Raw genomic sequence first — 13,044 nt, forward strand, 5'->3', positions numbered from 1 at the left:
TCAGAAATTGGATTTTTTGGACATTATTGCATACCTGTACATTACCACTTCTGAGGAATGTGAAATTTGAAACAACCAATATTCTCTACCTAGCATGTCGATCTAAATATTCAAGCAAACACTCAAAATAAATAATGATATTTTATCTCTATCTTCAAACTTTATGAAAGGAGAAAGAAAATACAGGGAGACATTATAACAAACTACCTTAACCTACAATATAACAACTACCCTAATGTACCAATGTCTGCCTTGTAGTATTGTACAATTACTGTACAGTGATTGCATAAAATATGTACTTTTGTTTTGTTTCCCTGAAGGACGAATCTTATCTGGCACCCGTGTGCTACCAAAACAAACAAGTTTGACCTATGCCCACCCAATCACAGATAGATCAACAAGACGATCTTAATGTATATTAGTTGCAAATGCACACTGTAACCTCCCCCTGAATGTGCTAATAACTATGGTTAGGTAAGACACAGACTTTACCTACAAGTCAATTGTACTATTATGAAGTGCTGAATAAACTGGGCACAAAGGTAATCTACCCAAGCACTGACATCCCTCATATTGATAAGCAAAAGCTAAAAAAAAATCTACAAATTTAAATTAGAAAATCGTACCACTGTACCTAATTGCTGAGGTGAGACACCATTGGATCTCAAAGCGCTAGATAGCTTGAGTATGTTGTAGTTACCATAAAGATTCAAAATTTCCAATGCGAAATGATTAGTTTCGATAATTTAATTCCCATATAAGTTTGTATATAGTTGCTTTCATGTCCTTAAGATGTTCTAAAGTGTTTTACAGCAAATGATTGCTAAGTATGGCCATTCTCAAGGAACCACCCCCCAAACAGCCTTGGTTGAAACATGGACAAAAGAGCTGAACTCGAGGCAAGGAGACTGCCCTTTTTTTATAATAATAATCTTTATTGTCACAAGTAGGCTTACATTAACACTGCAATGAAGTTACTGTGAAAAGCCCCTAGTCGCCATATTCCGGCACCTGTTCGGGTACACAGAGGGAGAATTCAGAATGTCCAATTTGCTTAACAAGCACATCTTTCGGGACATGTGGGAGGAAACTGGAGTACCTGGGGGAAACCCACACAGACAAGGGGAGAATGTGCAGACTCCGCACAGACAGTGACCCAAACTGAAAGACACACTTGTTAGGTGAATTGGACATTCTGAATTCTCCCTCTGTGTACCAGAACAGGCACCACAGTGTGGCAACTAGGGGATTTTCACGGTAACTTAATTGCAGTGTTAATGTAAGCCTACTTGTGACACTAATAAAGATTACAGATTATACCTGGAAATACCACCATCTTGTAGCTGCCTTTCCTTCACTGTAAAATCCACCACCTTCTCAAGGGCAATTGGGGATGGGCAATAAATGCTGGCCTCCCCAACGACACCCACATCCCATAAAAGTGAATTTTTTAAAAACAGCAATGAGATGAATGACGACGTCATACCACCATCCCTTTAGTCATGCAAATCTTTTATTTTTAGATACGAATCCAATTCCTTTTTGAAAGCCCAATTGAATCTTCCCTCCACCACAGTTTCAGGCAGTGCATTCCAGATCATAACCACTCAAATGTGTAAATATTTCTCAACATTTTACCTTTGGTTCTTTTGCCATTCACCCCTATATTGGTGTCCTCTGCTTCTTGATCCTTTCATCAGTGGGAACAGGTTCGCTCCCATTTCCCCATAATCTTGAATATCTCTATCAAATCTCCTCTCAACCTTCTATTTTCTAATCTGTCCACATAACTTTAGTACCTCATCCCTGGAAGCACTTTTGTAAATCTTTTCTGCACCCTCTCCAATGCTGTCACATACTTCCTAAACTGTGGTGCCAGAATTGGATAAAATACACCAATTGAGTTCAAACTGATGTTTTACAAAAGGTTCGCCATAACTTTCTTTGGTTTTGTACTCATTGCCTCTATTTATACCTCAGTAACTTTCTCATCTGGTCCTTCCACCTTCAAGGGTTACTGCTGGCCACAATCTCAAAGTAAGCACTATAATTCATAGTTATTAGTAGATCTGGACTAATTTGCTACAATTGGTGATTGATAAAATCTTTTGCAATAATTTTTTAAAAACTTTTTTTTAAAGGCGCTGGGTAATTAGTTCAATATGTACAGATATGGGTGGAAAAGCACCACAATAAAAAAAAACCTTGTAGAGGAGTTCATTCAATCCCATTAACTCAGCAAATCTTTCAGTGGTATTTTAGGCATCTGAACCAATTAGATTGAATTAATAACTTTTATTAATTTAAATGTGTAACTTGTGTAATAGTTTTGCACTGAATAGTAGAAGTCAAATTAGTGGAAAAAAAATCAGTATCTTTAAAAGTATAAACTTTAGTTATCTGTTTTCAATGTTCATTAATAGCTTTAAATGTGTTTAAAAATCAGATGTAAAATTCACTACAAAAGAATAAATAGGCAATCTTCTCCTCTATTACCAGTATTCTTTCACTTGATTGTGCAAAACACTGCTTTTTAAGCTGCAACGAGTTTTTACAATGAGTAGATACATTTTCTAAACCTGAAATTATTGTTTTAAAGCAGTTTTTTTGCTAGTCACGATGTTGTACACATTCCTTATCAGACAGCAGTCAAATAAGATGGTTTATTTTTATAACACCTTTGTAACATCGTCACAGCCCATCAGTTTCAAAACCTACATATGAAAGTAATTTAAAGCACATTTCGGAAACGTTTACAGGCAATTGGTTTTTTTCAGGTATGCAGATGGCCACAATCTGTTAAATAGCTATTTTAAAGCTTAGTTAATCATGGTCCGATTTGATCACATATTACACTTTCCCAATAATGATGCTTCCTTAGTGTGCCCTGCTTAACTTATTAGGTAGATTGTATCAACTGTAAATCACCATTTGGCCCAATACCTGTCTGTATTCCTGCCCCATTCGAGCCTCCTCTCATTCTTTCCCATCTAACTATTGACATTACCCTCTATTCCAGTGCTGCCCAAAACATTTCCCCTCTGTGACCCCATTTTGAGGCTTGAAGATTAAATGGCCCCTCGATGAGGACTAAGAGAGCAGTGGGGGTGGGTGGGGACAGAGAAGTTTGTGTGGGCGGGGGGTGGGGCAGAGCTGTGATGTCAGGGATTTCTGAAAAAAAAAAATCTTTCACTGTCTTGTGGAGGAGGAATCAGGCTTGAAAGATCAGCTAGTTGGACCATGGCCACAATTTAAAAAATGTAAGGATTAAAAGGGGCCTTGCTGCTGTTAACACTTGGTTGGAGGTCCGCAGTAGCCATTGCTTCCCGAGAGCTTAATATCCACAATTTGGAAAGCCCTGCTCCATTCCCTTCTCTCTCTCATTATCTAGCTTTCCCTTAAATGCATCGGTTTGGTTCAACATTAAGGATCAGAGGTTCCAGAGTTTGATACCTTGGCTGCATTGAGCCAAATATAGGAATGTTGAACTCTTATGAATTCTGCAGATCTTTCCAGCAACTTCACTGGGGCAGGGTCCTGTTCAGTTTTGATAGCAAAATAGCCCATTGATAACTCTCATACAAACCCTGAATATACATCTCAGTATCTTCAGGAGCGATACGTAGAGGGAAATTCAGAAGGTAAAAGAAAATTCAAGAGAATAGTCATAAATCACTTCATTTTGAGATTTAAAAAATATCTCAATGCCCCACAGCCTGTGGGAGAAAATAGAACCATGATTAGTTGAAATATATTGAAATGGGAGTGCTAAGGCATATGCTTAAAATTACATGCACAGACAAGGCGACAAATGAAGAGGTACTTGAAATGGCAAGACAAAAATAAATCTAAAAAGTGACATCCAGAATATTTTGACCTTTTGATCAGAGCTGAAAAGCAGCAGAGATCTCTTCCAGAGGGCAAAGTAGAGGGCAGCAGAAAGAGGGGTCAACCTGGGCATAGTTGGATGACAGACATCATAAGAGGTTGCAGACAAGCTGCAGTGGATGTCTGAGGATGGTGGAAGACAGACAGACAGGCGTGACATACCAAGGTAGCAGACCTCCTGGTCGGAGTAGCTACAAGCAGCAACAGCCTTTTATCAGTGAAACATGCGACCACACTTCTCCGTGATTACTTGACCATCTCTTGTTCTAACTTGGTCTTTACAGGCACCACTTAATCCTTTTCAGATACTTCAGGATTTTTTTGTCCGTGTTCAATTTCATCTGATCACTACACCCTTTCTCTTCCTCAGCTTTGGTGACATCTGAAATTAAACTAGACCTTCAACTAAATATTTATCATCTTACATTTACTGTTTAATAGTTAAATCTTAAAGGCATCGCGATGGCTGTCGTTTGGCTGAAGAATTGTTCCATCAAGCTTCAGCGGCTCAAACTAACTTCCTTGCTAATATGTTAGGATAGTTGTTTTAACACCTGGAGGAGTTCAATTTAATGGCATCTAAAATGTCTGTGAAAAAGATTTCATAAAAACTAGCAAATCAAATATGATTCATTATATAGGTATGCAAGCATTTGGAACTGCTGGCTAACTTGTCAATGGTAGATATTTGACGCATCTTGTAAATAAAGGTGGTGGAGAAAATTGATTCTACATCCTAAAATTTTAATCTCTGTTTTAGTCAGATTACTCCAATTTTGGAGTGCCAAGCCTTGTAGACGAGGCCAAAAATAAAATCTTCAACTTGGTTTCAGCAATTAGGGCTGCAAAACTTCGAACGGCATTGAGGAAAAATAGCATCTACGTTTTCTTGCCTGGAGCAATCAGAATTTGACAAAGCCACAAGAGGGCCATATGAATGCCTATGGTTTTACACAAGGCAGCAGTCTTCTAAATGGATTCTTATAAAGGGCAACAACAGTCCTTCATGGTGTTTTTCTCCACACAAAAGCCTTATACGTTACAACAGTGTAAAAGCTTTTTCTTTTAATGGAAACATATATTTTATGTTCTTCTCTCAAGATACTTTGGAATGAATGGAAAAGACTGGAGAAGCTCAGGCATTTCGCCACTGATGTGTGGTGAAAGAGATGATCATGGACAGGTTTTCGCCATTTAAAACTCATTCAAACCTTTTCATTGTAGCATGGCTTATAAATTTGGACATTTCCCCAATAATTCTATATTCATTTCAATAGCTCCATTTTAATTGTAATTCCTGCACATGTTCAATCTTGCAAAAACAAACTGCTGCTTCACTAACCCTTCTGTTTCATTTCTTAAACCCCTGCTCGTCAGTCCTGCCCGCCTCTCCTCCCCCCCCCCCCCCCTCAAACAACCCTCCCACTTGCCATATCCTTTCCCGGCAGCTTGCTGCTTCCCTCTTTGGATGCACCCTGCTTCACCAGCCGACCCATCCCCGCTTAATTCCCTGATATGCCAAGCTTGTGACTTAACTCCCACAAGCCGTTTGCTTCGCTTGCTGACCATCTCGCTTGCTGACCCTCTCGCTTGCAACTTAACTCCTCAAGGGCGAAAGGCAAATAGAGCCACAGTACAAAGAAAAGTTAGGAAGATTAAAAATGGCAAAAAGGCAAGTCGAAAGGCTTTCTGTTGGAGGGCATTTTGTGATACTGGACTATGATATAAATTATAAGTGGCCCTGTAACTACATTTGTGCTCCCAGATTACTTTTGAATAGTTCTGATGAAACAAAAAGTACTCATTGGCTTAGATGCCTGTTTAGAAGAGGCAATTTGTAGAAATAGATAGTGTATACACAATGCTGTTAATATCAGAAAAGACACAAAATGGCTGTTAGCTATTTTGTGATATTAATGACACAAAATGGCTGAACAAGCCACATTCCCTGTAAACTGTCTCATGAGACCCAAACTGTGGGTATGTATCGGGAGTATCCCAACAGCCGCTGATAACAGCTTTATAGAACAAGACATGCAATGTATCATTGATAAAGCTCAAGGTCTACAGCTGTAGACAGGACACATCATTGTTAGTTTTGAATGACTTCTGTATGAAGTTAGGGGCAGGTAAGACAACGCCCACTTTAACCATATATGTGATAACTGGGATGCGAGGAAAATTGATTGACTGCATGTAATAAGTGTGATGCGAATATAGTTGATTGATTGTATGTAAATGAGGATACAACTAATTCCGCCCCTTGAATCTGTATATTAACCCGCGTGAGCTTTAGCTCGAGTGAGAAAAGGTGCTGTCGTAGACTGTGGAGTCTCATAGGCCTTCTCTCCCAGAATTCTGACATAATAACCTGCTTTTTAAAAAACTTATATTCATGCCTTCGTGTGAATATTTTCACCCCTAACACTTTGTATCTTAATGCATGAAGCATTCCGAATAAGGTAGACGATCTGATAGTGCAAATACAAGTAAATGGATATTGATCTCATAGCCATTACTGAGACATAGTTACAAAGAGATCAAAACTGGGAATTTAACATTCAAGGATATTTGACCCATCAGAAGAAAGGGAGGGAAGGAAAAAGTGGTGGGGTGGCACTCTAAATAAGAAATTAAATGAGGACGGCTGTGAGAGACGATCTAGACTCGGATTATGTAGAGTCCATTGGGTGGAGGCAAAAAACAGCAAGGAAAAGAAGACATTGATAGGAGTACTGTATAGAACCCCAAATAGTAGCCACATTGTAGGAAAAGGTACAAATCAACAAATAATAGGAGAATGTAATAATACAGCAATAATTATGGGTGACTTTAATCTTCATGTTGACTAGGTTAATCAAGTTGGAAAAGGTAGCTATGACAACAAATTCATAGTGCATTAGGGATAGTTTCCAGGGGTAACATGTCATGGAACCAACCAGGGAACAGGCTATCTTGGATCTGGTAATGGGTAATGAGGCAGGTTTAATAAATTACCTCAGGGTAAAAGATTCCCTTGAAAGTAGTGATCATAAATTGATGGAATTTATTATTCAGATTGAGAGTGAGAACCTTGGAAGGAAGCGATTGAACCGTAGCCACATTTTCAGACAACACAAAAACAGGTGGAAAGGCCACTTGCTAGAGTGATAAAAACAGTTTACAAAGAGATATTGATAAATTAAGTGCGCACAAAATTGGCAAATGGGGCATAATGTAGGAAAATATGACGTTGTTCATTTTGAAAGGGCGAGGAAAAGAACACAGTATTGTTTAAATGAAGGAAAACTGCAGAAAGCTGCAACACAAAGGGACTTGGGGGTATATGTGCACGAAACACAAAGCTAGCACACAGTTCCAGCAGATAATCAGGAACGCTAATGGAATGTTGCCCCTTATTTCAACGGGGTTGGAGTTTAAGCGTAGGGAAGTCTTGCTGCAACTGTACAAGGTACTGCTGAGACCATATCTGCAGTACTGTGAGCAGTTTTGGTCCCCTTATTTAAGGAAAGATATTATTTCATTGGAGGTGGTTCATAAGAGGTTCACTAGGATGCTCCCCGGTATGGAGGGATTGTCTTCTGAGCAAAGGTTACACAGGTTGGGACTCTACTCATAGGAACTTAGACAGACGAGAGGTGATCTCATTGAAACATATAGGATTCTTAGGGGGTTTGACAGGGTAAATGCTGAGAGGCTGTTTCTCCTCATGGGTGAATCTGGGAGCGAAGGCCATTGTCTCAGAATAAAAGGGTGCCTATTTAAGACTGAGAAGAGAAGAGATTTCTTTTCTCAGGTTGAGCGTCTGTGGAACTCTTTGCCACAGAGAGCTGTGGAGACAAAGTCCTTGTGTGTATTTAAGGCTGAGATTGATAGATTATTGATCAATAAGGGAATAAAGGGTTACGGGGGACAGACAGGAAAGTGGACGTGAGGAATGTTAGATCAGCTACGATCCTATTGAATAGCGGAACAGGCTCGAGGGGCCGAACGGCCTACTCCTGTTCCTATTTCATACGGTGTTATGACCCCCCTGCTCTTTGCTTAACACCCCCCCCCCACAACTCCTCACTTGTGCCACACACATCCACCGACATCCTCGTTGCCACTTAACTCCCCCAAATCCTATCTCATAGTTTCTTACCCTGTCAAAACCCCTATTGACGCATCTCTCCCTTAACCCCCTACTCATAGCTTTCTCCTCCCTTAACCATGCTGCTTCTCTCCTCGACCTCTCACTCACCATCTCCCCAAACCCCTTCTTTGCTGCTCATCTCCTCCAAAACTCTACTGCCCTCCTCAGCCACCCTGCTCAACTCCCCCAACTCCATCTCACCTTTCTGCTCCTCAATCTCAACTTCTCATCATTCCTATCTCATTCAACCATTCACATGCTCTATCCTGACCCCCCGTCTCTGCCTCTGAGAGACGGACTGCGAGAGGAACAGAAGAGGGGAACGGGGAAGAGAGAAGCGGTAAGCTAATGGGAAGAGAGAAGCCATGAGAGAGAGGGTGGGAGGAGAAAAGTCGCAAGTGAGAAGGTCGGTAAAGGGAAGCAGCTAATGGGAGAGCCAGGATAGGGAAGCAGTAAATGGGAAGCAACAAGTTGGAGGCAAGCTGCTAAGAGTTAACAAGTTTCGAGGATTTTTGGACCAGTTAGGTTCAAGGCAGACAATAGATATTTAATATAACAATTATAGTTCAGGGACATTATGGGCAGCACGGTAGCATAGTAGTTAGCACTGTTGCTTCACAGCTCCAGGGTCCCGGGTTCGATTCCCGCTTGTGTCACTGTCTGTGCGGAGTCTGCACGTTCTTCCAGTGTCTGCGTGGGTTTCCTCCGGGTGCTCCGGTTTCCTCCCATAGTCCAAAGATGTGTAGGGTAGGTGGATTGGCCATGCTAAATTGCCCTTAGTGTCCAAAAAGGGTTAGGTGGCGTTACTGGGTTACAGTGACAGGGTGCAGGTGTGGGCTTAAATGGGATGCTCTTTCCAAGGGCCGGTGCAGACTCGATGGGCTGAATGGCCTCCTTCTGCCCTAAATTCTATGATAACCTACCCTTACTCTGGTTTTCCAAAGGAAAATTGATTTTCATTTAGCATGCTGCTTTTTAGAACATATTAGGAATAGTTGCCCACAGTTGTATTTGGTGTTGAAAAGGTAAATCTAGAAATGTAAAACATTTATCTGAGAGTAGGACAAAGGTCATAGGTTTAAACTAACAAAAAGCAAATTTGGGGCGAATATCAAGAAACTGTTTTCCCACAGACTGTGAAACATGGAATGGACTTCCAGATAAAGTATTGGAGGTGAAAACCCTGAAATCATTTAGAAACAAAAGGATACTGCAAGAGAAAGGAACTTTAGTCTCACTTTGGGTGAATTAATCAAAAGAGGTTGAATGGCTTCCCTTATTTTTTTTAGAACCATGCAATACTGCCATTCTGGACTGCAATAGCAGACCATAAATACAACGTTGTACCATAGGTTTGATGAATTAGTGAGTTGTCAGTGCATCAATTAACCAGAATTATTAATTTTCCCCTGAACAAGTTAATAAGAATTTGGTACTAAAATAAATGATGGAGCTGTTCAAATATCTTAACTCAAAAGTACAGTTGCAATATATGGATCAAAAACTTGGGTTTCTTACACATGAGGTAACTAATGTGAATTGTGTCCCATGTCATATGCAACCCAGGCCAGATGAAGTTGCTTGAAAAAAATCTGTTCTAACCCTCACTGTTCCAACATTTTTTACAAGACACCTTCCCCTCCATTAGTAATGAAATTTAATTTATGCCCAACTGTCATCAACATTGTGCTATGGATTTGCTGTCACTTACAACAGGATAGGAGCTAGTTGAGACACATTACTTGGGTGCTGAGGCCATGGCTGACTTCCTCCTGGGCCTGTTTTCAGTACCTGCATCGTCCACAACTCAGTTCAGATTAGCTGGCAGTTCACGAAACTGGGACTTCAGTCCCACTATCAGCCTGTTTAGCTCGCTCGCAGCATGTCATGGCTGTGCAGCAGAGTTCTTTCGGCCCAAAAAAATCCAGCCCGAAGCGTATGCAGAAAATCTAGGGCTGGAGATGATTCATTAGGGAGGGGCAAAGGGAGATAAGAATTTTAAATTGGAGGATTGCTGAACCAGGACTTGTTGCCAGTCAGCAAAGAGAGGCTGTTTAGGGCCTGCTGTAAGATAGAATACAGGCAACAAAATTGTATCGGCCTGCGTTCATAGATCAGGAGAGCATTGGAACAGCTGAATATGGAAGTGAGAAATGCATGAGTGAGTGTTTCAGGAAATGGGGGATGGTGGGGGGTAACGAACACAGCAGGTCAAAGACAGACGAGTGAAAGGTTTGGCGGAGCCAGAAAAAAAACAACAGCAAAATTAAGTCATTTTTTAGCAAGACCCAGAAGATAAATTGTGAGAACAGAGCAAGGGAAAACAGTTTCAAAGCAATAAGCAACAAACGGAGAATTAAGGCGAGGAAGTTTCCATAGACAAGGTAATCAATACAATTAATTAACTTCCAGACAAAATACTGGAGGTGAAAATCAGGAGTTAGTTAACAACTGCATGCCACGAAATTATTCTTTCGATGGATAATCTTGGAATAATCTGATTGACTCATTCTTTTGCAATATCCCAATCATTGACGGGTTGAATTAAACTTACTTCACATAGAAATCAAGGTGTCTTGGGAAGTCCAACTTTCCAGCAAGAATCTTTTGGTAAATACCAAAAGGGTTGTCATCAAAAAATGGTGGGTATCTGTGAAAGAAATCACACAAAGCGTGGATTGAAAGAAAGTTTCTCAAAGTATGTTACCTCCGAAACACCAAAGGGTTTTCAGTAGCAGTACAACAGAGGTTGAGAGCGAATCAGCAACCTGCTTTGCACTTCACCCAGTTTACTTCCCCATTGAATAGCAAAGCAGGTTTATGAAAGAAGTTACTGTTTTATGAACATTTATCACTTCTTCCAATACTGGTTACTGGCAACTTAATGAAAACATGATCTTTTAATTTTGGCTGCTTGGAAATAATGTCTCTTCTCCCGGTCTCTGTGCCATCTGTAAATCGACAGACTGAAATGCGTTTGGAAAATCTGTCACTAAACTGAGAAGACCACAGAACAAAATGCCAATAAATCTTCACAACTTCAGATTCTCATTCACCTCATTCACAAAAGTTGTAAGGAAATGTGGATTAAGAAGTGAAAATGTCTCACTTGTGTTAAAGCATTCCTCAGAAGTCAAGACCAAATTGAGATTGGGATTTAAAGGTACAGTTTAGAATCATAGAATGGTTACAGCATAGAAGGCTGCCATTCGGCCCATCACAAGGATTCAGAACAACCAGTTAAACACTGTCCAAGACATAGCACGGTTAATTCAGAATCTGGACACTGCTAGAAAGCCATGTGGGCATCATTAAGAACTAATTATGATAGGGAAAATATTTTGAATGACGTAAACAGGAATGATATCTGTAGTACCTATGGATCATGGGTGCTTGAACAGACACAAGGGAATTGAAGGCAAATTGGTGAATAATGGGTAACAATCTGCACAACTGTTCAACCTTCCATGACACAAGGATCATGGTTTAACCAGCTGCCAGCTCAGGGCCTAGGTAAGGTGCTCTTTCAGAGGGCAGACCCGATGGGCCGAATGGCCTCCTGCATTGTAGGAATTCTATTCGATCTAATGTCAAATTCTATTCTATCATGTGTGTGCCACCTCTTTGACTTAGTGCCACGCTTCCTGCCTTTTCCCTCTCGTCCTGCAATTTAAATTGATGTCTGCTGGTTTTCGGTCCTTCCACCATTTTGGGAACAAAATATAGTGGGTTTAAAATGCACAAGTTTTTCCACTACACTTGACCCGAGAGTGTGCCATGCACCCACTTTGTGCAGAACGTGGGAAATACTGATTTCTCAACACAGACACTTCTCACCTTAAAACAAAACATCTGTCCTGCAAAATTAAGCGCTTCAAGCTAAATTATAGCCAAACCTTATAGTGCATACACTGTCCCAGATTTCAGTGTAGACCAACTTACACCATGTAAGTACACGCGTTGCAGATTTGTTTTAAATGAAAATTGCAGAATTACTGTTGAAATGAGAAAGCAAAAAGGATCAGCAGCTTCATTCTTTGGAGGTTCGAAATAGAGAAGAATTGTCTGATGACCATAATTTTCATAGCAGTGGAATCAAGGAAATGTCAAAGCTATTACTAACAAATCAAATCCAAGCACTCAGGAACTCCAAAATATGAAATCTGCACCAAAACCATGTGCTCTGGGGAAAGCACTTAGATCGAACTGGCTGGTCATCAATATGACGAGCAAATAGCTATTCCCCAGGACTGGAAGGCTGTATATCCAAACCCAACATATTTATTTCCTTAATTACTAGACATGGTTATTGATATTACCTGTTATTTGTCACGGTGGTATGGGTTTTAAGAAACCATGATTCAGAGCTAGGTCATTTGTAACAATCTATAATTTCTTCTCTCTGAGGGTAGCAAATCTGTGGAATTCCTTACCATAGAGGGCTGCAGAGGCTGTGTTGGTAAGTATGTTTAAGGCTGAGATAGACAGATTTTAAAGTGGTAAGGAACTAAGGCAGGAAAGTGGAGTTGAGGATTATCCGACCAGTGATGATCTCATTAAATGGCGGAGAAGACTCAAAGGGCCGAATGGCCTACTTCTGCTCCTATGTTTTATGGTATTGTATAAAGATATGCTATTAGGTAATTTGGACATTCTGAATTCTCCCTCAGTGTACCGGAACAGGCGCCGGAGTGTGGCAACTTGGGGATTTTCACAGTAACTTCATTGCAGTGTTCATGTAAGCCTACTTGTGCCACTAATAAAGGTTATAATTTTATATAGCGTGATTCTTTACCACATCGTATCTTACTGCAAGGTTTTTCAAAGTGCAGCTCGTGACCTGCGGGTGGGTGTCGGGAGGGTCGTGGATTGATCTGCTACCCCGTTCCCGCGGTGGTCCCGATTACACGAGAAGGGTCCAACAGCCGCTACCGGCAATTTTATTGAGAATGGCAGCCGCTGCCGCCTTTTAGGGCCTGGTTTAGCACAGGGCTAAATCGCTGGCTTTGAAAGTAGATCAA

At 40.6% G+C, this 13,044-nt stretch overlaps 1 protein-coding gene across 2 annotated transcripts in view; it reads right to left on the reverse strand.

The window, feature by feature from the left end:
- prkx (protein kinase X-linked) overlaps window positions 1-13,044 on the reverse strand; it is a 124,685-nt gene that overhangs the window by 36,283 nt on the left and 75,358 nt on the right. For both annotated transcript variants that reach the window (XM_072477357.1, XM_072477356.1), the window contains exon 5: window positions 10,578-10,673. In XM_072477357.1, the coding sequence (XP_072333458.1) occupies window positions 10,578-10,673 (96 nt within the window). The remainder of the gene's footprint in view (window positions 1-10,577; window positions 10,674-13,044) is intronic.

The sequence above is a fragment of the Scyliorhinus torazame genome, chromosome 15 (assembly GCF_047496885.1).
Source record: "Scyliorhinus torazame isolate Kashiwa2021f chromosome 15, sScyTor2.1, whole genome shotgun sequence".
NCBI lineage: Eukaryota > Metazoa > Chordata > Chondrichthyes > Carcharhiniformes > Scyliorhinidae > Scyliorhinus > Scyliorhinus torazame.